Here is a 23934-nt window from a genome sequence, read left to right on the forward strand (position 1 = left end):
CATGGCAGAATTACAACCCACAGTGGCATAGTAGTGCTGTGTGAGTTACGAGTTTAAAATCAGTAACTGCACAGTCTGGCACCAGATGCTCCTCTTGTACCTTCTCTTGTGTGTGTGTGAAATTGTCAAAGCAGCAATCTTCTGTCTCCCTTTTACTTTCCGTTTCCCTCCCAGAAGGAGCTTCAGTGGTTTTCTCCTCCTGCTTCCAGTGTGCAGAGCTGATATTTCCATGATGCTTTCAGCTGATTTGAGTCAGGACTGGCCTATGAAGGTCAACAACTAGGAGAAATCTAAAGGCTGGAATTCAAGGTACATCTGAGCCCAGCACAGTTTGTGGGGGAAGGGAACAGGTACAAATCCCACAGTACCTTGTGATGCCTGCTGCACAAGGCAGCTTGGGAAGCTGATGACTCCTGCCTACCTCCATCTATGCCTGCAGGAGCAGAACTACCGGCCTATATCACTCCTTTTTCTTTTCTTTCAGCTGACAAGATTTAGTGAATTTGATTCTTCTGGTTTTAAGGTCGGTCAGTGCTCAGCAAGCCTCAGGTTATAGCATGATGTTATACAGCCTTTCAGCTTGATCTTGCCAGCAGTGAGATACAGGCTTATCTGTGGCCCCGGGACTAATTTCCTAATCTCCTAAAATTGCCAGGATTTTCCCATGTGTAAGAGTAAAAACTATGCTTTTTAAGAATTTATGGTTTGGCAACTGAGGAAAGCTCTCCCACCTTTCAATGCAAGTATGCTGTACCGTTGAATTAGCTGAATGAATAAATGCAAAAATGGCCTTTTGTTTCTCATGTTCAATAATGCTCAATAACAATAATGATCAGCACCTTTCAGCTGACATTGGTGACTACTGACATTGACTGATAATGCATAAACCTAAGGAGGAAAGTCACTTTGCCAGTTGCTGACTTGTGAATATGGGACAGTCTCAATTTTCTTTACATGGCATCTTCTGCTTGAGGCATGTATTACACAGACACTGAATATCTTTGGTAGAGTTCCCTATTGCCAGAGAATAGGTCAATCCTCCTTCACAATATGATAATTGTGTTGTTTCTTTCCAGTACATCAGGCTGGCGAAGTAGAGATTTTTTAAAAAGTCTACTCCCAGAAGAGGGCAGCTAAGCAGCCAGCTACAGTACTGTGCAAATTACTCTGGGCCTGATTCTGCCACCTTTTCTCCTATCAAGTAGCAACACTTTTTTTTTTTGGTGGAGCTGCCTATGAAATTATTCCACCTGCCACACTGGTACTTTCTGGGTTGGCTTTATGATGAGCTCTGAGTTTCCGTCCATTCCGTCAGAAGGGCAGGCAGGAGGCCGTCACAGTCGTACAGCTCCTGCACTCAGGCAGGAGAAACCATGCTGGATTTTCCAGTGGTATGTTGTCAGAAAAGACTTTTATAAAAAGAAAATGAAATTTGCAGGCTTCCAGGTCTGACCATCTCTGGAAATCCAGATTACTGGCATTTACCAGAATCAAATAACAAATTATTTAAACTCCAGTTATCACTATTTAGGGGTTTGTAGAATTTTGAAATGCCTCTAAATAAGCAGTGTCTGAGGCTCTAAATAAGCAGTGTCTGCCCACCACACAGAAAGATGGTTTTGCAAAAAGCACTTTCCAAATAAAATGTCGAGCCATTTATTTATATGATCCAACATATAATAATTGTCCTTAAAAATAAAGATATTGCCATATATAAAAAAATGGCATGACACTTTACTGAATGTTGAATTCTTTGAGTGGTGCTGTCCTCATATTTAAATCTATTAGAAGTTTAACATAACAGCAGGCCAGCTGGCAGCCTTGAAAGCAATGGTAAGAAGGCATTCAGAACTATGCTCCGCGGGGATGTATATCGACGTGACAGGGAAGGTATATTGACATGGGCTTTAGTTTTATGGAAAGGAGAGAAAGGCAAGAATATAGACTCTGATCCTTTTGTGTGACAGTTATGGTCACCTGGTGCCCTGCTACGCTACCTGAGTGGAGCAACTGCAGGGAACCTCTGCGAAGGTTGAAATTTTGGAACTAATGTTTCCAATTTACATAGGTATAGCTACATGTAAGATTGTTTTCAAAGTGGATAAAAATATCTGCTAGCACAGGAACAGAACCTGTCTAAAAAAAAAAGATGGAAATTATTTCAATATGATTGATTTATTTGGTTTTACAATGACAAGAATATCTGCTGTAGGCAGAAGGATTATTGCAAAAATAATTCATTTAGCATTTATAAAGGGCTTTTTGCTCTTAATTTCTTTTATATATTTTATGACTTGGCCAATACAGCAGAAAAAAATATCTTATCATGAATGCAAACTTCTTAAGAAAACATTACCTTTGCTAATGCAAAGGGAGTTGACAAAGCTGCCAATGATGCAGCCCTCCAGACAGAGGAGTCTAAATCAGTTGCCCTCTACAGCTTTGGTCCATCAGATCAAATCTTATAAGGGTGCTGAGATCAAACTGCCAGTCAGTTACCATGACTGACAAATGTGTTTAATTTTCTTTACCTGTGAAAAGATGCTACCTCCCACAATAATCACAGGGCAAGTAGTCCTCATAAAAAATAGCATGTTTACTTTTAGTGTGTTTTTGACTATTTGGAAAAAGCATCTGGAATAGTAATTCTCTGAGTGCTGTGCTGGGAAGCAGAGCAGAGCTGCTGCTACATAGTTTAAGAGTTAAGTCCTGAGGAGATGAAAATAGAAAGCCTGATTGCTGGTTGTCTCATCAGCCCTTGTGAAAAGCAGCTGACAGTGTTCATGTTTGGAAGAAGAGGGGAAATTGGAAATCCATTACATTTCTCCTGGTGTTTCAGTCACAAGAATATATGTGACTGCAGTTCAGAAAATATAGGGAGGCTAAGATACTTAAGCCACAATTCAGAGATGCTCACTGTCACACATTAACAGAGTAGTAAACTGGTTAAGAAAAAAAATAGCTTTGTTTCTTCAAACTCAGTCTGTGATAATGGGAAATAGGACTTCTGAAGCTAGATGGGGTAGCTCTGGCCTTTTTCCCTTTCTTCCTGATTTTCGTTTGTGACTGAATGCTGAAATTTGGATTTGGCATCATGAATGCCAGTCACCAGACTGGGACTTGGACCAAGAGTAGCTTGCAGAATATCAGTGACCATTTTGATTATGATAAACACCACAAAACCGTAACAAAAGCAGTTCTTTCTCTCCTAAGAGCAGGGTGGTTGCTAGTTTGACACCCACATGCTTGTCCCTCCCTCATTGTTTCTGTCTTCACACTTTAAACCTCCTCTCAGAGCTTCAGATCAATCGTTGCACAAGATACCTGGCATGTTTCAAGGGCAGACTGTCACACAAAACCTACAATGGACAGTCATCAGGGAAGGCATTTTGGGTGATGGATATTCGGCCACCTCCTGAAATCTGCAGTAGAGGCACACAGAAAGATGGTTTTGCAACAAGTGCTATGTGTGGTGCTACTTGCTACTCAGCAGGATAAAAGAAGGAAAGTAGGTGGAAAGTACTCGATTCTGACAACAAAAGAATAGTACATGCTGCCTTTTTAAAATGAGATTTCATTTTTCCGTTGAACCAGCTATTGGTCTTGTGATTCTGTCACTGATATGCACACTGTCATCTGGACTTTGGTATCATGCTGTTGCCCAGCATTAGAAATGTCCATTCTTTTAACTGTCTTCTGGAACACTATCCATTTATTCATATGGCTCTAAGGATGCACAGTTCACAGATAATCCTTTTTTCTTTTATTTTTTCTTTTTTCTTTTCCTTTTTTTTTTTTTTTTTTAATATAAACAGTAAAAAGGAATATAGGCAGAGATTACAACAGATTTTAGGTTTCTGATAATCCTTCCACTGCTGCTGATAGGGCTGCATGGCCCCCTTAGGGCACCTTCAGCACATCCAGCCTGCAGCTGCCAGGATGGCAGGTGTCCCCTAGGAGACCAGAGGACTCTTTGCTTCATTGACTTCACTGAAAGTAGAGCAAAGCTCCCGTATGAACTTCAACACGTATAAACTTTTTTCTCTGATTCCAGCGCCTTTTCTTCACATTTCACTACACACACAAAACTTGAGACAGATCTAACAATTTCAGGAAGTTGAAGAGAGAAGAAAAAACATTTGGGGCCAGAAAGAGACAAAGAAACTTTAGATGACAATCTATGTTCCAATTTAGGGAAACTTTTCCATCAGCTGCCCTCAGAGAACTTGAAATACACTTTCTCTTACCTTTGCAGAATTGCTCTGCCTTCAGAGTGAATGTGACAATTTTCCAAGCCAAACTTACAGGGGAGGGGAAATAAATCACTCTAATGTTTGCCTGGTAGGAATCCAAGCAGTAGAGAAACTACCTCCTTTCTAGAAAGTCTTGTAAAAAAAGGCCTCTTTTACTTAATCTTTTCATCTCACTAATGTTTCTGCTTGAGTCTACAGTTTGCAAGCCATAAACATTGTAACAAATAATGAAGTAATCACGCAATTAAGGACTCGAGTACTTAAGCTTACGAGTGACCTCTTGCCTTTTTTTTTCCACCACATAAGAAGAAGTAAATATTTTATCTGTTTCTCTCCTCTGGTGCTAATTTGCAGCTTGAATTATGTGGAATCCAGAAAGTTTGTTCTCATGGTTTTAACTTTGTAGGGTTATCTAAACCGTGGTCTGTTGCGAGGCAGTCCAGGTGCATGGTACATTTTACTAGTTGCCCCCAGCATATGGACAAGCAAGGACTGGGGAATGCAGCGGGGATGAGCTGTGGCTTCTTTCCCGCTCCAAAACTCAAGGCTGTCTGGTGGGGCAGGGACTTATTGAGGCTTTTGAAGTCTGTGCACTCCTGTGGCAATTCAAGTGCAGCTGTCAGGCCAAGGCTGTGCCATGTGGTTATCATTTGGGATATATTGGCACAAGGACAGGAGTTGGGTAACCTGCATGGCTGGCCGTGGGAAGAAGTGACCCAGCAGATGCTGCCGGGTTCAGCCTGTCAGAGAGAGTCACTGTGGAATACCACATCATGCCTACCCATGCTCCACAGCGGGACTCTTCAGCCATCACTGTCTCCCTCCTGTGACCTGCTCCCTGCACATTCCCCTGCTCTCCACTCTTATGTCACATGTGAGATGCAACATGCATATATGTGTATCTCATGCTGCTTGGCTATACGAAGATATTGGTCGGTGGTTTGTAAGCTCAGAAATTTTAGACAGTTCTACTGCAAGGCCTTGGCAAAGGGGGAAATGAAGAAATCCTGGCTTGGAGGTGCCATGTAGTGTCATCTTAAAATATATCTTTGTGAGTCCCTGGGCCCAGGTTGAAAGCAATCTGTTTGTCACTCAGTCAGGGGGCTGCCAGATATCCCATGTCTTAAATAGCTTCCAGTAATAGAGGTTTAGGTCGTGTGTCCTGTATGAAAAGCCTTCAGTACATGGGTTTTCCTGTATTTCCATGGAGACCTGCCATTTTTTTTCCAGGTGCCTACATCACAGATGCAGCAGTTAATGTGAATGTCAGCTAAACCATGCAGCTGTTCAGTCTGGTGCCTGGGGACCAAAGACTCACACATGCCCAATGCATAGTCACTTTACAACTGTTTGACTAGGACTATGACAGAGCTTGCCACTTCAAATCTTGTCTATTTCCCATTGTGGAGTCCCAGGTACATCTATGCTGAGTGTCTCATAAGTGCCCTCAGCTTGTATGGGCTGCACCTCAATGGTCTTCTCAAGGCTGTGTGTAAGAGGCTCCTAACAGGACCTTCTTTCAGTCTGTCTGGAGTTCAGGATGCAAGCCTCTTCTGGGTGAAACAGAGACTTCTCTTACAGTGGTCAATCACCTTTTTCCTTCATCTGTCTGCTTTTCACAGCAGCAGTGCCACTGATTTGATTCTGAGTGGATAGAGCAAGATCTGAGAGGTCAGAATAATCTATTTCTCTCATGACATGCCCAGCATATTAAAATTGAGCAATGGCTCACTTATATTTGCACTTAAATTAGACTGTAATAGCACTGTTCTTGGGGAATCCTAATAAGAACTGGAGAATGACACTAAATCAATGGACTTCTTGTTAAAAGAACTAAACTAAAATTTAGATGTTAAGCCCAATGGACTTTGTTCAAACCTGTTAAAATAGACTCTCCATGAATGATGTCAAGAAAGAGTTTTATCTTCAGGTTCTTAAAAGTATCCCTTACATGAATAAACAGAGAAGTAAAATAGAAAGCCATTGTTTGTTAAAAAAAAAAATAATGAGGAAAATAAAGCATGTTATCACAAATCACATGCGGTGCAAGAATAGCATGTGGTTTTCTTTTTAGTCTGGTCTACTTTATCAAGTATTCTTATTCCATTCTCTTCCAAGACAATGCATTTCTCATTTTATGTTTGATTTTAGTTACTCTTCTAGCTGTAAGATCCATGCATGCTGAGATCTCTTCCACAAAACACCCAGGATCCTCGCTCAGTTTCCTTTCCATAGATACTAATTCTTTCAGTTTCCAACCCTTACAGGACAGCCTAAATAAGGCAAAATCTCTTCAGTCATAAAGACATCACACCAGAAGCTATGCCCAAAAACCCTTTCCAGAGGAACAAGAATACATCCTCATAATTCCAGATGAGTTAATGAGGATTCTGCATGAAATGAGTCAGACTGCTCCATCATTGTGCTTTCTGTTTTCCCTCTCTGCCCGAATTTTAGACGTACCTTTATATCCTGCCTTAATCACTTGCTTCTGAGGGTGCTGGCCTGACTTTGGCTGGTTGTTTTTTGAAAACAAGCTTCCTGTCTTTGTGTAATAAGTGGGTTTTTGCCTCTTTTCAGTGATGGTTGGGCAGACAGAGATGAAGTCATTGAAGGTTACGAACCTGAAGCAAATGGAGGCATCACTATCAAACTGCAGTCTCCAGAGGTCTTGTCATTTGATGACTACTATCTGAAGCTGCGTCTGGACACCAACACCCGCAATCCCTGGTTTCCTGAGTTCTGGCAGCACAGATTTCAATGCCGCATCCCAGGGCACCCGCTAGAGAATCCCAACTTCCAGAAGAACTGCACTGGTAACCTATCAACTATTTTCCTGTTTGAATCTGTGCTCTGGCAAAAATTTGTCTTTGGGTTTTTTGTTCTTTTTTTTTAAAAAAATGTATAGATCACCAGAAAAAAGTGCCAACCCCGAACTGTATATATATATAAATCTGTACATATATATATGTCTGGTGCTGGTTGCACAGCCTCCTCTCAATTTAATTCTGCTCTGTTATACAGTGACTTGTTCCCTTTTCAAGTTTTAGGGCTATACTGAGGCTGACAGGAGTGTCCAAATTTATAATATGGCTTGCAAAAAATAAGTAAACATTAAATTTAACAAAAATAGGAACAAATTTAAACCTTTTTTCTCAAAGTCAGCTTTTATGATCAGCTGAAGAATCAGGAAATTTGCAGAAAATATTATGGCAGAAAACAAATTTTAAGGAAAATTGATGAGTCTTAAAATTGGCCATTCATCTGCTTCACTCTTTTTTTTCTTCAACCATTAAAACATTTATAGTTTGTTTCCATTATGTAGCACTCATATAAAAAACACGCTGTCCTACAGATAGAAGTAACTCTCACCTCATAGCAAGAGAAGTGTATCTGTGCACAGAGAGTTTTCTCTTCCATGGCATAATCTGAGAAAATAAACTAAAATGTTGCAGTGAGATTAAAGTTATTAGTAAATGGAGTGAGAGGTTATCACTTTTCTGTAAAGTACTTGTTGAATAATTTTTGCAAATATTTCCTTTGTAGTTTGTAAATATTTAATTTCTAGTCAAAAAAGTATACTCTGATAGTAAGGAAGTTCCTCCATTAGAAACAAAACTAATGAAGCCTGGTTTCCCATGGATTTTTGTCCTATTCTTTACATCTCCACCTCTTCTATCCCATAGCAGTAACCTCAGTTGGTCTTCATGTGCTCCCTGAGCTGAATTCCCATAGTGTTCCTAGTTCTTCCCTTCTCCACCACTAATAATTTTTAACAGCACCTTCCACATTACCTTTTGTTTCCCCCAATTCTTTTATTAGCAGCTGAGACATATCATGAAATACTGTCACTGACTCAAAATTGGCCTGATGTGCTGACTGGCAGACAGACTAGCCCGTCTGGGTGCTCAGGGGCTAATGGCAGACCAGACAGGCTAAATAAATGTTGAGGTTATACTGATATTTTTCCTCAAAGTAGTCATTAACTTTGTACTCTACCAAAACGTTGATTTATGGTGTATATATATTTAATTGGTTTTGAGACTGCTTCAGCTCAGACAAAGGAGTTAATATAGGCCAACAAGGGCAGAAATTACAAAGGAGAGGTTGAATGATGGATGCACACTGCAAATGCATCGACTTTTTTCTTAAGAAAAGAAGCTTAAAATTGCTTTTTTTTTGTTCATTCCATTCACATAAATAAATTTCATGATGATACTCTATAAAAAGGTCTCGCTTCTGAGGAATCTCAGCAGCTGTTGTAAACACAGGTAGTTTGTTATCCAGCCATTGTTGGGTTATGAAATTAAAAACTTCAGTCTGAACCAGTATAGTCAGTCTTCATCTGCTTCATCAAAGGCAAAAATACCAGGTGACAAGTTCAAAAGGGCCAAGATGGGTACGTCTACACAGAATGTGTAGATGAGTTTTCAGACAGAAGCTGCTGTAGATTCTGAAATTGTACTTGACCCAAAAAGCAGTTAAACAAATTAATGGAAGAAAACCAATAAGGGCTGTTTTGTGGAAAAAAAACCCCACCCCAAACTGGCTCAGGACATCCCAGGGTTGAAGCCACTGGACATTGAAGAGGGTGCTGCAGAGGTACCATTACATGCCTACCCTGGTTTTTTGTGCCTCTCAAGGTGTCAGGTATCAGAGACAGGAACTGCTATGTTCTGACAATACTAGTGAAACACAAAAGCATTTGTCTACATTGGTAGAGTGTGACAGTTAATAGTCACAATTCAGGCACTCAAACACCTTTCCCTCCTCTAAAAATCTCTAAGTTTTTGCATGAAGTCTCAAAATGTGTGATACTTTTCAGGCTTTGCTGAAAAGCAATCAGCTCTTAAATTTGGTGGTGAACCACTGATAACCCTCAGGCTTATCACACACAACTAAGAAGTTCATAAATCACCAAAGGGAAGCACCACAAGGTATCTATTCCTGATGAAGGCATACCTACAGAATCAAGAGACCTACATGTCCCCAGTGAGTCTGGGGGCAGTAAAATATCATATTTATTTTCCTTTAACTTCACAAATCTGACTGGTAATTGTCTGGCATCAACAGAGTTTTCTGCACACATATCTTTATCTGACCTTTCTGCAGGGTTAAGAATGTCACTTCAAACACTAACAGCTTCAAAGCTTGCTGATGGAGCCTTTCTCTCCAAGGAGATCTAGTATGACAGTGCCAACTTTCTTTACTTCTCTCACAGATTTGGACACAGGTCTTTTCACAAACTCTCTGTAGAAAAAGGAGTCTGAATTGCCTCTTCCCTCCCTCACAAAGTATATTCAAGCACAAATTTGAAGGAGAGAATCCATGCTGCTTAATAAATAATAAGTGCTAATATTTGAAATCCATTAAAAGTGCCACTAGATGAAGTTCTGACTTCTTTGTGGTACTACAAATTCAAGTACTGCTGCTACTACTGCATCACCCCAGGAAAATTATCAGTATTCAATACTGGTATCAAACGCCTTAACTCCATTATATCTAAGAGCTTTCACTCTTACCTCACAGTATTCCATCAATAATCCTGTAACAAGGTACATAGTGTCCTGCATTATGGAAAAAGCTGAGTCCTCTGTGGTCCCAGGTATCCATGCACATTATTAGCATGTATTATGACCATCTCTGGGTCCTGATCTGTTCTGTATTTCAGAAGTGCACTAGTAGTACTTACTGAGAGCAAAGCACACCTACACTTTTTCACAGACAGAATTGATTCAAATGCAGTAGACTGCTCAAGTTCATCTTCCTTGTCTGGAGGATTAACATCTCAGGAAGCTATCTAATGAAAAAGAAAACCAAGGACAAAAATACTTGTGATATTTAGGGGAGCATAGTGTATTTGTATTTACCCAGCAGTGGGTTGCCTAGGAGCAGTCAGAAACGAAAAAAGAAAAGGCAGTGTTGTTCTTTGACTACCTTATTAAAAAAGATTCAGAATACTTGGACCTATCCATTTTGAAAAGGAGATTAATTACAAAGTTTGTACTTGAGAATCTTCAATTACTGTTTGCCCAGTATAATTTGCTCATATAGAATCTAAACACTTTATTGAGTGATTTATTCAGAATTGCCACTGGAATGTGAAGTTCAATTTTTAGCATTCATGGATACGCAAGGACTTCTCCTCAAGCAATTACAGCTGCTGCGTTTGCAGTTTCTCACACCCTGTTGAGTCAGCACTATCTTGGGATTGCAGGCTCTCTACGAAGTAAGGGAAAGCCAGTTCCTAGAAATCCCCCTTCTCTGATGACAGAAATTGCTGCTTGAATTCCCTCATTCAGTCACAGAATCACAGAATCACAGAATCATTCAGGTTGGAAAAGACCCTTGGGATCATCGAGTCCAACCATCAGCCCTACTCTACAAAGTTCTCCCCTACACCATATCCCCCAACATCTCATCTAAACGACCCTTAAACATATCCAGGGATGGTGACTCCACCACCTCCCTGGGCAGCCTATTCCACTGTCTGACCACTCTTTCTGTGGAAAATTTTTTCCTAATGTCCAGTCTAAACCTCCCCTGTTGCAGTTTAAAGCCATTCCCTCTTGTTCTATTGTTAATTACTTGTGAGAACAGACCAGCACCAACCTCTCTACAGTGTCCTTTCAGGTAGTTGTAGAGAGTGATGAGGTCTCCCCTTAGCCTTCTCCTCCTCAAACTAAGCAGTCCCTGAGAAGATTGATGTCCTTCAGGAATTCTCATGTTACACTGGGATCTGAATGTACATGCATGTTTTTTGGCAAAAGGTCTATCTGGTCTAAGTACTGCTGGAAGAAAGCAAGTCCAAGTGCGTTCTACTCTGTGGGATGCCTAACAACTGGCTATATTTTCAGAATAGCTTATCTGGATGTAGTAGGACTATATGGAAGTAGCAGATATTCTCGGGAAGAGAAGACAATCATCGAGAATTTTGCAGTGACTGCTCTTTCAGATCATCCCTTCTTGCAAAAATGAAACAACTTTTCCCACTTCAGTGGCAGCCAAATGAGTGGGAACTATTTTTGACTCATTCCTTGCTAATGTTGTAGCCAAATGCCTCTTATAAGGAAATACCTTTCTCCCCCTCCCCTCCTTTGTCTCCCTCTTTCTGTCTCTCTGCTATAGGAGATATTCTTCTTCAACACAATAGGATTCAAGTCTAGAAATTTTCTTATACGTGGATGTATTTGATCTGGCTGGGATGGATTTAACTTTCCCCATAGCAGCCCTCATAGTGCTGTGCTTTGTATTTGTAGCTAGAAAGGTGTTGATAACACACCAGTGTTCTGGCCAGTGCTGAGCGGTGCTTGCACAGCACTGAGTATGTCTCTCTACCCCTCCCAACCCCCACTTCAAAGGCCAGTATTCTGGGAGTGGGCAAGAGGCTGGGAGGGGAGACAACCAGGACAGCTGACCCAAACCGACCAAAGTTTCCCTACCATATGATGTCATGCTCAGCAATAAAAGCTGAGAAGGGGCGGGGGGGGGGGGGGGGGGGGGGGGGGCATTCATTTTTAAGACATTTGTCTTCCAAAGCAGCTCCTACATACTGAGGCCCTACTTCCCAAGAAGTGGCTGGACATCGCCTGTTGATGGAGGTAGAGAATAAATCTTTTTTTTATCCTTTACTTCCATGCATGGCCTTTGCTTTTCTTTATTAAGCTGCCTTTATCTTGACCCATGAGTTTTTAATTTTAATTTCTCTCCCCTGTCCTGCTGAGGAGGAGGTATGAGAGAGTGGCTTGGTGGGCACCTGCCAGCCAGCCAAGGTCAACTCACCACAATAGAAAAGAAATATTTGTCTATGTTCATTCTTCTGTATTTTTTCTCGATACCTAGCAGGCCAGAACCACTTCTAGTACAGAGTTGTACCACTGTTTATGCCACTAAGGTACTTTCAGTGTTTTCTACATAGTAGCCACATCCTTTAGGAAACAAAGCATGTTCTGCAACTCTGCATGGACCCTGACTCATCATGTGGTTCAGAACTTCACACCATTCTTCATGCCCTTCAACTGAAAAGTCAGAACAGAGCAGACTGTTTTAACACTAACAGAAAAAAAGCTGTTTCTGAATTTGAGATACTAAGAAGCTACCTAACTCAGGATGGACCTGACACTAAGTTCCCTTAGCTCACAACCTCAGACACTGCCCCAAGCAACAGTCACAACTTGTCTCAGTTCATCAGACAGCTAAGCCTTTTCCACTTTTTGGAGATTGTACGGAGGTTGTACGCTGACAGCAAGATTAGGTAATAGACTGTGTATATCAGGCAACAGAGTTCATATACCCTTCCAACAGTTCTGTAGGATTTTTTCTCTTCTCTGATCTGATAGAAATAGCCCAAATGGAAGTGTTTTTCTCCCAACAAAACTACAGTTACGAATATTTCTCTGTTGAACTTGGTTAACCCACATAGGCCAGAATTAAATGCAAGTCACACTCACACAGAAATGGTGTAGAACTCAGTGAAGTGCAAACACTTGTACGGAGGTCTAACTGCTCTTTAACAGAATGTCTTATTCACCTCCTGGCAAATAATACAACGGCTGTAGTTTATGTAAACCGGGTGGGATGAGTACTCCTCTGCACCACAAGAGACAGTTACAAAATTGATTATGGAACTGATGTAAACATCATATTATGCTCACAGCAGTTCATCTGCTGGGACAACAAAATACATTGGCAGGCAATCAGCACAGACATTTTTCAACTGAGTGAAGTCGAACAAAGTGGGCAATTCGTGATTCATTCATTGATTCAATTGATCTTTGAGGATAAGCATTATTTGTCAGTGAACGTATTTGTGGTGGACAAGAACAAGAAATGTAGATTTTTTGTTCCAAAGGAGGTCACAGTCCAAGTTACTTGTAGGATGCTTACTCATACCTTGGTTATGCCATAAGGATTGCTTTATCTGCTAATTCCTGTCTTGGTCCAAGAGAACTATAAACAATCAGTCTGAGTGCAGCCAGAGTCACAGAATCACAGAATCACTCAGTCTGGAAGGTAGGTCAGGGAGACTGTATTCCAACTCCTGCTCAAAGCAGTGTAGGCTATGAGTTCAGACCAGGTTGCTCAGGGCTTTATTCACTGGGGCCTTGAAAACCTCCAAGGATGAAGGTGGCACAGCATCTCTGGGTAACCTGTTCCACTGCTTGAATGTGAGAAAGTTTTGCCTCATATCCAGTCTAAACCTCTCTTCTTTCAAGTTGTGCCCATTGTCGCTTATCCTCCCATGAAGAACTTGTCTCTCTCTTCTAAATAACCACCCCGTAGATATGAGGGGCTGTTGTAAGGTTCCCCTGCAGCCATTTCTTCTCCAGGCTGAACAACCCAAGTCCTTCAGCCTGTCCTCAAAGGGCAAGGACTGCAGCTCCAGATCACCTTGTTGGCCCTCTGCTGAATGAGCTCCAGGTTATCAATGTCTTTCTGTATTAGGGGTTCACAAACTGTATGCAGTATTCTAGATGCACCCTGCTGAGTGCAAAGTAAAGGGTGGTTGTAGTGGGGAGGTAATCACGTGCTGCAGTCACTGGCTGTGCTATCAATACAACCCAGGATACTGCTTGCCTTCATTCCTGCCAAGGATCTGTACAGCCACCATATTCTTGTGTCGAATTTGGTCCTAATAAGTTGTATCTTTTCCCATCTTCTTTCTGTATCAGCAGACTCACTCAGAAAGAGGACATAAGCTTTCATCACACCTGAGTAGCTCTGGATGTCCACATAAATCTTCACAGCATGTCAAATCATGGGCAAAACATATAATGATAGCAGAAAAGAACTTGTGAGGAAGACTAATATTCCAGAGAAGGCTTTTATGCTTCGGTATGAATAATGCAGAGTCATACTTCTTGAGACAAAAATTGCAGTGAATATTGATTGTTTTCTCACTGTAAAGACCCTGAATCATTCAGTTGGCTTGGTATAGCCATAATTTGAAAGAGATGTGGAGCGTGGTGCAGAGGTGTCTTAGATGTCAGAGACCCACACAACAACACATACAAAGAGCAGGGCAGTGTTACATGAACATATCAGTTTAAGTACAGGAGTAGTGTAGTTATGTCTTTTGGACATTATACCCAAGCTACTAAATCAAATCATTTCAATAAGTGCTTCTGGAGCCAGCTTGACTTTTTTGCCTCTAGTTAAGATTTCTCTGAAAAACACCCTTAAGTGTTCGCCACCATTATCACCCACTCATTAAAATGTAACTGGTTTTATCTCATCCAGATATAGACAGAGTCCATATAGTTTTAGTGAGGTTGGGCTTTTTCTGACATAGGATAATAATGTCATTTTAGAAGATCTACAGAGCCTCTACTCACGCCTGTTGTGATGTTTGTTTTCCTGTATTTGTCTGTGAAGTTCTCATTGATTGCACCACTTACAGCACCAGATAGGAAGCTAGAAGACTGATGGCTGACCTATTCCCATCCTTAGACAGTTTTGTACTTGGCTAATGAATCTTTCAGATTACATCCGGTCCACCAGTAATGTAGTTCAGAGCTTCTCTTAATGAAGGATTTTTTTCTAAAGACCCATCTGAGATTTAATGAATTTATGTGAGATAACACGGGGCCTTAATTTTCTCGTGTCAGTGGACAAAGCACTCCAGGATGTGTACTTGTCTTTTTCTACACTTTAGTGAAAGGGTGAATGCATTTCTAGTGAGAGCTGATCTCAGTGGTTTTCAGAGTGTTTCAGATTGTATTGTGAGTTAGACAAATTAGATCCAGCAGACATTATTAGGGCTCATTCTGCTGTGTCAGAGGTGCTCGTAGGTGCTTCTCTGAGACCATTCCTTCAATCTCAACATCTGCAAGGCTTCCCCATGGAGCACCTGTCCCATGAGGCTTTGCATCAGCAGAAGCACCTACAGTAGGACCTCCTTTCACTACAATACACCAGAAAAGTTAATTATAAGACAATAACCTGAGCGCACACTCTACCAGATCAGTCACTGCTTGTAAATCACCTGTGCAGTATATAGGAGACACATTCATAAGTTTTGAAGAAGGAATCAAGCAATTGACATGTCATGGCTTCCTCGAGATGTATTGTGCCTTATGTATCCTGTGACTCGCCCTCCCTAATCCCTGTTTGGATTCCCATTATATACTTAGAACCCTGTGGTAGAGAAAGAGCTGAGTCCTGTGTCAGTCTCTTTGTCCTCAGTATGAGGCAGGAGATCCTAGGATTCATCCCACACTAGTGATCAAAACTGATCTCAATTTCATGGGCACCTAGAATGAAGCCTGTTAGGGAAAACTTGTCTGAAAGAACTCTAGTTGCTATACTCTTTAGTCAAGGCTTTTTAACAGCAGGTAAGACAGGAGAGCTGTAGTCTCATTTTATTTTGCAGACGAGGTTACAGACAGCTTTTAAGGCTTAAAGAAGAGGAAGATTAATAATGTGCTTATCTGTGACAAATCATATGAATTATTCAGAGAAGACATTATCTATGGCCAGGTTTTTGTTCATTTGCTTCTAGCTTCTTATTTTTGTGTTTGAGAGAAAGCAGCTGCTTTTATCTAATATTTTGTATTTCCAAAAATACTTCTAAACCAGGCTGTCAACCAAAATTCAATAACAATAAATATTTTTCTTCTTTTGGGATCCATGAAAAAATTAGAGCATTGTCAAATAAAGGAAAGAAGCAGTATACGTATACCTTTATACACCGCATAGAAGACACTTTGCAGAACATACACATATTACAGCAGGATATGACAAAAGTTTTCCGAATGTAATATTTACATCTACATTTTCCATTGTGGGTTTTAACAGTCAAAGTTTCTGCTTCTGGGATTAAAACAATCCTTGGGCAGGCTTCTGACATTCAGCCTTCTCCATTACACAAATAAACTAATGGCGCTGCAAAGGAGCAGGACACATGAATCATGCTCCCTTGTGCCTCTTTGGGGCTCCTGTCTCCTGTGCCTGGAGAGCAACGGGGGCACTCCTGACTGCTCAGACTGTCACAGGTGCTTTGAACTTCTGTCAGAAGTGTGGTGAAGACAAAAGCACACAGTTAAAATTAATCGACTTGTTCCTAGAAATCAATTGTTTGTGCAGGTCAAGCATCAGAACTAATTGGGTCAAGCCTAGATCTAAGTATTTCACTGAATTAGTAAGTAAGCCAGATGAAATAACACAGGTAACTGATCTGAAAACAAGGCCAACTGCCTTCTGTCAGCCTTCCTGGTCCCTTTCCTCATTTCCCTGTAGGTGGAATGTTTTTAAACTCAGCTTACAATTTTACAGGTTGTCATTACTGGCAGCATTACCCCATAAATACAGGTGCAAAGGAGATACAGTAGAGGCCAATGTGTGTAGGCGCAAACCCACACACACACATGTCTAGCTGCAGCCCAGAGATACCCTGTGTGCACAAGCATATTTTCTGAAAAGTAGCTAATAGGGTTCTTAAAATAAATGGGTTCCTCTTAATATATGTTGGGCAAGCAGTGGTGTAAACAACAATAGATGATGAGCCTGAGTAGTAAAACTCAAACCATACAAACCACAAGCTTTCCTAGTCAGAATAAGCTGTATTGATACTCATAGGGAGCATAGTCTGATGGAAGGCATGTGCCCCAAAGAGTAGTGCTGCCAGAATAAACTTCTGTTTTTCCACTCACACTGGGAGGTCTGGGGGAGCGTGGAAATCTTCTAGTGTGGAGGAAACTAGGGAAAAATAATGAAAGCAGCTACTGCAGCTAAACTGGGCTGCTGGCTGAGCCAGAGAGGGCCACTGCAGCACAGCAAGGTGCGAGACAAGATGGTTTCCAAAGGTTTCCTTCAGCTTATATTTTTTAGATTCATATAATAGAGAGCAGCTTTGGAGGAACCTGCAAGTTCAAACCTTTAATTTAGCTCTGGATTCAGGCTCAGCTCTGTAGGGATAGAAGATAAAGGCTGTTCTCTTCAAAGCGATAGCACTCTACACATCATGCTATGCAACGTACTGTTTGCTTTCTGCAAAGGCCAGTTTACTCTGCCTGTTTTTCCAGGTTTGTTTTGTCTAAAAATTCACAAGTGCTCATTTTCTTGTGAGTTCTCAAATACTTCAGTAATTTGTGTTTGTCTGGACTGGGTAGCCCTTTTTTTCTGCATTGTCACATTTGGCTACACCCAGGAAAAAAGAAGGTATGCTGAAATTAATGCTTTTAAAATTCTTTCAGATCTGAAAGAATCCTGTTTCTGTTTTTCTGTTGGATTTAATGTGTGAATAAAGATTAGGGCCAGTTATTTTATCTTCTGATTTGCTTAGCTCTAGTTCGCTGCTAATCAGTGATACATTGTCCTCATGCATATGTCATTCAGAAGCTTCTAATCTTAGCTAAGCTTTAAAATGAATCTTTTCTGTGATACTGTACTTGGACACAGCTCTGGGCATATGCCCAGTTAAGGGGAAAATAGAGTGAATCTTTGTGATCTGTGTATTTGCAATTAACATATTGCATATTGAAAGGGTTACAAGGGAATATTTGGATCCTCCTAACAATCATTTGATGACTACACTTAATTTAAACCAAAAACTGAGAGTGTGCTCTGTTAAATTATAACATGGTCCAACTAGGCACTAGTTAGGGTGGCCACTTTGCTCCTCAGCTCCATAGCAGCTGCAGCAGCTGCCCTTGATCCCAGGGAGCAAGGGGAGTCTCTGGGAGCAACTGCACGGCTGCAGGGCTGCTGCCTAGTCTGGGCACACAGCAATTACTCACATGGCACGTCTGAAATCCACCCCATCGGCATGCAGCCATGTGGTTGCAGGAGCTAGCCCTTCAGACAGAAGGTTTCTTGTGTGAAGATATGGTCTATGTAAAAAAAACCAACAACCAAACAACGCAAAACCAACAGTAAACTTGGCAAAGGAGAAATTTGGAGTGAGCTATATTTCTGCAGAAGTGAGACACATTGGTGTTCATATTGATTTATACCTGAGCAGCTAATGCTGGTGTTCTTAATACCACCTTAACATTAAGAAGAGAAGTGAGGAAGAAGTGGTTTATTATTTCAGAATAATAATAAAAGAAAAAGAAAACCAATAGTACTGACTGATGGGTGGTACACTGTCATGTAAGAATTTTGAAACCTATCTTAAATCAATACTGTTTTAAAGCATGATAAATATTAGATATCTTTCCTGACTATTCTTCAGACTCAAACAGAACCACTGGAATTTAAAATAGAAAAAGATCAGTTAGGCCAGCTGGTCTGTGCCTGCCAGCCACAGGCTGGTATCCTACCATGAGGGGAGTATTTGGTCTGATGTTAACGTGAGTTATTGACTCATATCTTTGAAGTCCTCAGGATGTCATGCCCATACACTGACAACCATGAGCTAGTACTTAGATGTTTACAGGTCTAGATCAATGGACAGAAAAGAGATTACGCGATTTGTTCCATTTGTTGTCTCCATGCCAGATAGGAGCATACACCTCCAGAGAGGATAGGTTAATGAATGTGTGTATTTTATTATTTTTATCATATTTTTCCGCTCTGATATAAAGACCCTGACTAGTAGTTTTGGGTGCTATTCTGGTGCCGAATATTTAACATATACTAAGACTAGATTTCTATTAACTTCTTTGCCCCATTCAGTGGTAATACATTCTATGGTTAGTATGAAGGTTGCTAATTTTCAACTCTGAACCAGCATTTTCTGATGAAGATGCTGAAAATTAGGCTCCTGAAGTGCATGCTCTGAGACCTAGATAAATTGGCCTGATTTTTAAGGGTACTGATCTCCCATAATTCCCATGAAAGACAACAGCAGCTAGAGAAGTTCAGGTATTAATCAAGTCAATTAATTAGGTGCCTGAATATGTATTCAGGTTCCTAATTTAAGTATCTAAGGTGGTTAATGTTCTGAAAGCTGCAGCACAATTACTGAGTTCTGTCTCTTTCTTTCAGATAAAGTCTCAGGCTTCATATGAAAAACATGACACTTGAAATTTAATCAGTCTTGTTTCCTGTGCTTTTAATTTTTCCATCATTGTGTGTTATAATAGGATATTTGTAAGGGTATCTAACTCAACTTTTTTTTTTTTTTTTTTTTTTAAGAGTGAAAAGCATGATTGAAGCTAGCCAAATAACATAAAAATCTGCAAATATTTCTTTAAATTTGTGAATGAATATGATTTTAAGTGTGTTTGTTCCTGTCTCAGGTAAGAGTAGCAGCAATTCATTATCTGCTAGACTTGTTCCAAATAACAGATATGTTAAGAATAGTAGTTCTAAATATGTCTTTAATGAAGTGTGTGAATAAGGCAGCAAGGTTACATAGTTACCTGAGGGAGAGGGGAAGACTGAAGGCTGAGTTTTTCTTTTTAATCATTTCTCCACAGGAGTTCAGGTCATGTAAAAAATGGGCTCTGTGGAGTCCTGTCCTTAGAGAGACTGGGTCAGGATCCAGGAGGAAGGCTGTAAAGAAAGCAAGAGAATCAGTCACATCCAAGGTCTCTGCAATAATAACCAATTGCATTTAAACAGTGGCTGAGGCTTTGGGAGCGTAGGCACTTGTGGGACCCTGTAGAGTCCGAGAGAGAGTCTCAAAGATAGTTTATTGTTGGATTGGGAGTGACAGAAGAAGCTATAGGACACATGGTAAGAGTAACAAATTGAATTCCCTGTTGTCATATTCCCAAGGGGACAGAAGAAAAGAAGAGAAAATAATTTTTAAAAGAAAGAATCAAAGTCAAAGAATAAATTGGGATTGGGGGATTGTGATGCCAGATCAGAGTATGGCCTCTGACCAGGATCAGACAGGGCAAAACCCTCCTTTCCGTTGACCCTGTTTGTGAATATTCCATTAAAATAACTGTGTTATTGCCTATGTCCTTTAAATGCAAAGCCTGAGCTTGACCATTCAAATGCCTTTGTCAGCATTAAATTTCAGCTAATGAAATAATAAGATGGATTTCAAATGCTGTATCTGGATTTGAAATCAGTGTCTTTGCTGATTACATGTACAAACCATTCAATCAAGGAACAAAAAAAATAAATCAGCTGGCATATTTTATTCCTGTTTATAAGATGAAATATTCATTTCTAATTAAAATAGGACCTGAAAAATAATGTCTTGCTGCAGAAGTTAAATAATAATTTCAGATAAATAATAGAACATGTTGTGGTCATTTTGCAAGCAGTTTGTACACAGTCCAGCTTTTAAGAAAAACAAATTAATCATAATAATTATTTGTCAAGCTTTCATAATAATTACTCTCTGTGTCTAAGAAGCGCACTGGAAGCACTTCAGATTATCTTCTATGTTGCCTGTTTTTAGAATGAACGTGTCATTTAATGTTACGTCCTAACTACCTAAACTAGAGTAGATTTTTTTTAAGCCTAAACTGCTTCCGTCTTGATGGAATCCTCTAGTTCAGAATCATAAGCAGAATTTTACTGGTTTCTAGTTTTAAGCCTTGAATATTACATTTGGGTATTTGACCATAGGTACTAATAAGCCTTTGTTATTCTGTGCCAGATTCCTGCTCAGTTCCATGAGTCTTCCAATCAGTGATCACAGTATTGTATTCGGGGATGAATTTCCATAAGCTAGAAAAGCCAAATATTGATTTTTTTTTTAATGATCCTCAAGTAGGTTAAATATCTTTACAGCTTACTCACTTCATGACAGAGTTAATTCCAAACATCTTCATTAGAATGTGCATAATAATGAATGTTCATCATTTCATGCATTATGGCAGTTGTTAGTCCCAGTTTGGTGCATGAATGCAACCATGAAAAGGATGGCACATAAATACAAAGTCATGTTTCTTTTCAAACCATTTGAACTGATACTGAACTGTGTTTGCCTGGGAGTCCAAGATACAGAAATTGATTTATCTCAGATAGGGACAGTTATCTTCCTCTGTTGTTTTCCAGTCTATTAATTCCAAAGGACGGGAATTAAGATAATAGCCAAAAGGAGGTAATCAATAACCTTAAAACTTAACGTTCCTGACAATTTTTGTTATGTTACTTCACTATTGGACTGAGTGCGCCCTCAGCAAGTTCACCGATGACACCAAGCTGTGTGATGCGGTCAACACACTGAAGGGACAGGATGCCATACAGAGGGACCTTGACAGTTTTGAGAGGTGGGCCCATGCAAACCTCATGAAGTTCAAGAAGGCTAAGTGCAAGGTCCTGCACATGGGTTGGGGCAATCCCAAACACAAATACAGGCTGGGTGATGAGTGGATTGAGAGCAGCCCTGCAGAGAAGGACTTGGGGGTAGTAGTGGATGGAAAACTGACTATGAGCCAGTAATGTGCGCTCATAACCCAGAAAGTCAACCGTATTCTGGGCTGCATCAAGAGGACTGTGACCAGCAGGTTGGGGGAGGTGATTCTCCCCCTCCACTCTGCTCTTGTGAGACTCCACCTGGACTCCTGTGTCCAGTTCTGGGGGCCCCAACATAAGAAGGACATGGACCTGCTCAAGCAGGTCCAGAGGAGGGCAGTGAATATGATCAAGAGGCTGGAGAACCTCCCCCGTGAGGACAGGCTGAGAGACTTGGGGTTGTTCAGCCTGGAGAAGGCTCTGGGGAGACCTTATAGCAGCCTTCCAGTACCTAAAGGAAAGCTGAGGAGGGGCTCTTTATCAGGGAATGTAGTGATAGGATGAGGCGGAATGGTTTTAAACTGAAAGAGGGTAGATTTAGATTAGATATATAGAAGAAATTCTTTACTGTGAGGGTGGTGAGACACTGGAACAGGTTGCCCAGAGAAGCTGTGGCTGCCCCCTCCCTGGAAGTGTTCAAGGCCAGGCTGGACGGGGCTTTGAGCAACCTGGTCTAGTGGAAGATGTCTCTGCCCATGGCAGGGGGGGTTGGGACTAGATGATCTTTAAGGTCCCTTCCAACCCAAACCATTTTATGATTCTATGATTTTGTGAATTGTATTTCTCAAGCTGATTGCATTGAAAGAACATATACAAATATCATGGGTGTGGATCTTTCTTTCTGTTATGAAGGGGGCCCATCTTTTTACCCTGCACTGGGATATACTCTGTATATTCTTCAGTTTCTATTTCATTAAAAAACAGTCTTCGCTGCAGAGCTATTTCATCATGATCATTCCACTAAAAGTGAGGAACAAAGAAGCGATGCTAAAATTTCCTGCCAAGACTTTAACAGCTTATAGCAGTGGATATATACAGAAGAGATTTCAAATACCAGCTTGCAGGTCTGTTTAGAGGAGAAAGAATCTCAGCAAATCATCCTCATAGGGCCATAAACCCTAGTTTTTTTCTTAAGTAAAATTCCTTATGAAGAATTTTAACCCAGTGGGAAGAAACACAGAGGCTTCAGGCCATAATATCATCCCCTACAGAAGCTTTATTAGGCTGGTGAGCTTCTGTCAAGCCATCTGCTATAAGTGTATCTCTCCAGACCTGCATTTGACAGCATGTGCCATATACATTAACTTGTAGAGGAAGTTCTCTGCTTATTATCCAGTTTCCTGTTCTTTTTTCCTGTTGCTATAAATACTTTCTGTGGACACCTGTTCTTGCAGCTTTCAACTCTGTGATCAGTTTCCTTCAGCTCTCACTGATAGGAATGCGTGGGGACAATATGTTTAGGTTGCCAACCTGTGATGGTACAGAGCTACACCTTGCCAGGGGCAGCCTAGTGAAGGAAGAGACAGCCCTCTCCTGGGGTGGCTGGCATGCAAAGAGCTGTGCAGTTAGCATGGCCTTTAGGTGGTGCATTATATTTCCCTTTGAGTCCTTTCTTTTACTGCTAGCCAACACGAGGGACAGAGCAGGCAATGCAGATTTATGGAGAAGGGGAAGAGGAACTTTTTCTCCACCACAGGCCTGTTTTGCACTCACCTGCCTCCCAGTGATGTGGTGCTGGCAAAGCCATGCTGCCAGCTGCTGCAAAGGTCTCCAGCTTCCCTCTAGCTTCTTCCAAAGGCAGACAGGGCCTGCAGCACTGCATATCAGCTGAGAGTGTTTGTGAATATATAATATCTCACCCAGACGTGCTCTGCCTGCTTGCCCCAGCACTGTCATGTACAGACATCAGGCATGCCCAATCTTTGTATTCACTTGAAGTTGCAGCCAGCCTTTGGAAAATGACAGCCTTCTCATCCCCTGCTTAGCTCCTTTGGGTCACTAGAGAGGAGACGTAAGAGGAAAGCTCTCTCTGCAATCTTGGTCACAGGCACATTCGAACACAGCTTTGTCATCTCCCACAGCGTGAGCATGAGTTATGTGCATTGTCACTTGGTATTTACATCTTAAATCTGCCTTTTCTGGTGTGAGAGTCTGAATGTCCATGGGGAGGGGCAGAAAGGCAGGGAGGGGAAGAGAGCTTCAGACTCTTGTGTCTGCTCAGCAAAGTTTGCAGACTGGGAAATACAGGAGCAGTTAGAGATTGGTTTCCTTTTGTCTCACTCCCAAGTTGCATGGTGGATGGGCTGAACGTGCAAGTTCAGACTTTACGTAGGGCTGGCAGCACTGCTCACTCCCCTTTCTCCTGCCCAGTGCTGAACAACTCTGAGACTCCCCCTGCATCTGATTAATGAGTGAGTCAGCAGCTTGTGCAGTCATTTTTTCTCATAATATTTCAGGTTTGCTGTGGCACTGTTGTATTTTGTGTATGCCAACCTCATTCCAGAGGCTTTGACACTAAGCTCTTAAAGCCCTAATGTGC

The 23934-nt window shown here is 41.1% G+C and overlaps 1 protein-coding gene across 4 annotated transcripts in view; it reads left to right on the top strand.

Moving 5' to 3' along the window:
* The window catches only part of GRM1 (glutamate metabotropic receptor 1), a 198411-nt gene that overhangs the window by 119578 nt on the left and 54899 nt on the right, over nucleotides 1-23934 (top strand). For all 4 annotated transcript variants that reach the window (XM_074818696.1, XM_074818697.1, XM_074818698.1 and 1 more), the window contains exon 4: nucleotides 6834-7069. In XM_074818696.1, the coding sequence (XP_074674797.1) occupies nucleotides 6834-7069 (236 nt within the window). The remainder of the gene's footprint in view (nucleotides 1-6833; nucleotides 7070-23934) is intronic.

The sequence above is a fragment of the Strix aluco genome, chromosome 3 (assembly GCF_031877795.1).
Source record: "Strix aluco isolate bStrAlu1 chromosome 3, bStrAlu1.hap1, whole genome shotgun sequence".
Taxonomy (NCBI): domain Eukaryota; kingdom Metazoa; phylum Chordata; class Aves; order Strigiformes; family Strigidae; genus Strix; species Strix aluco.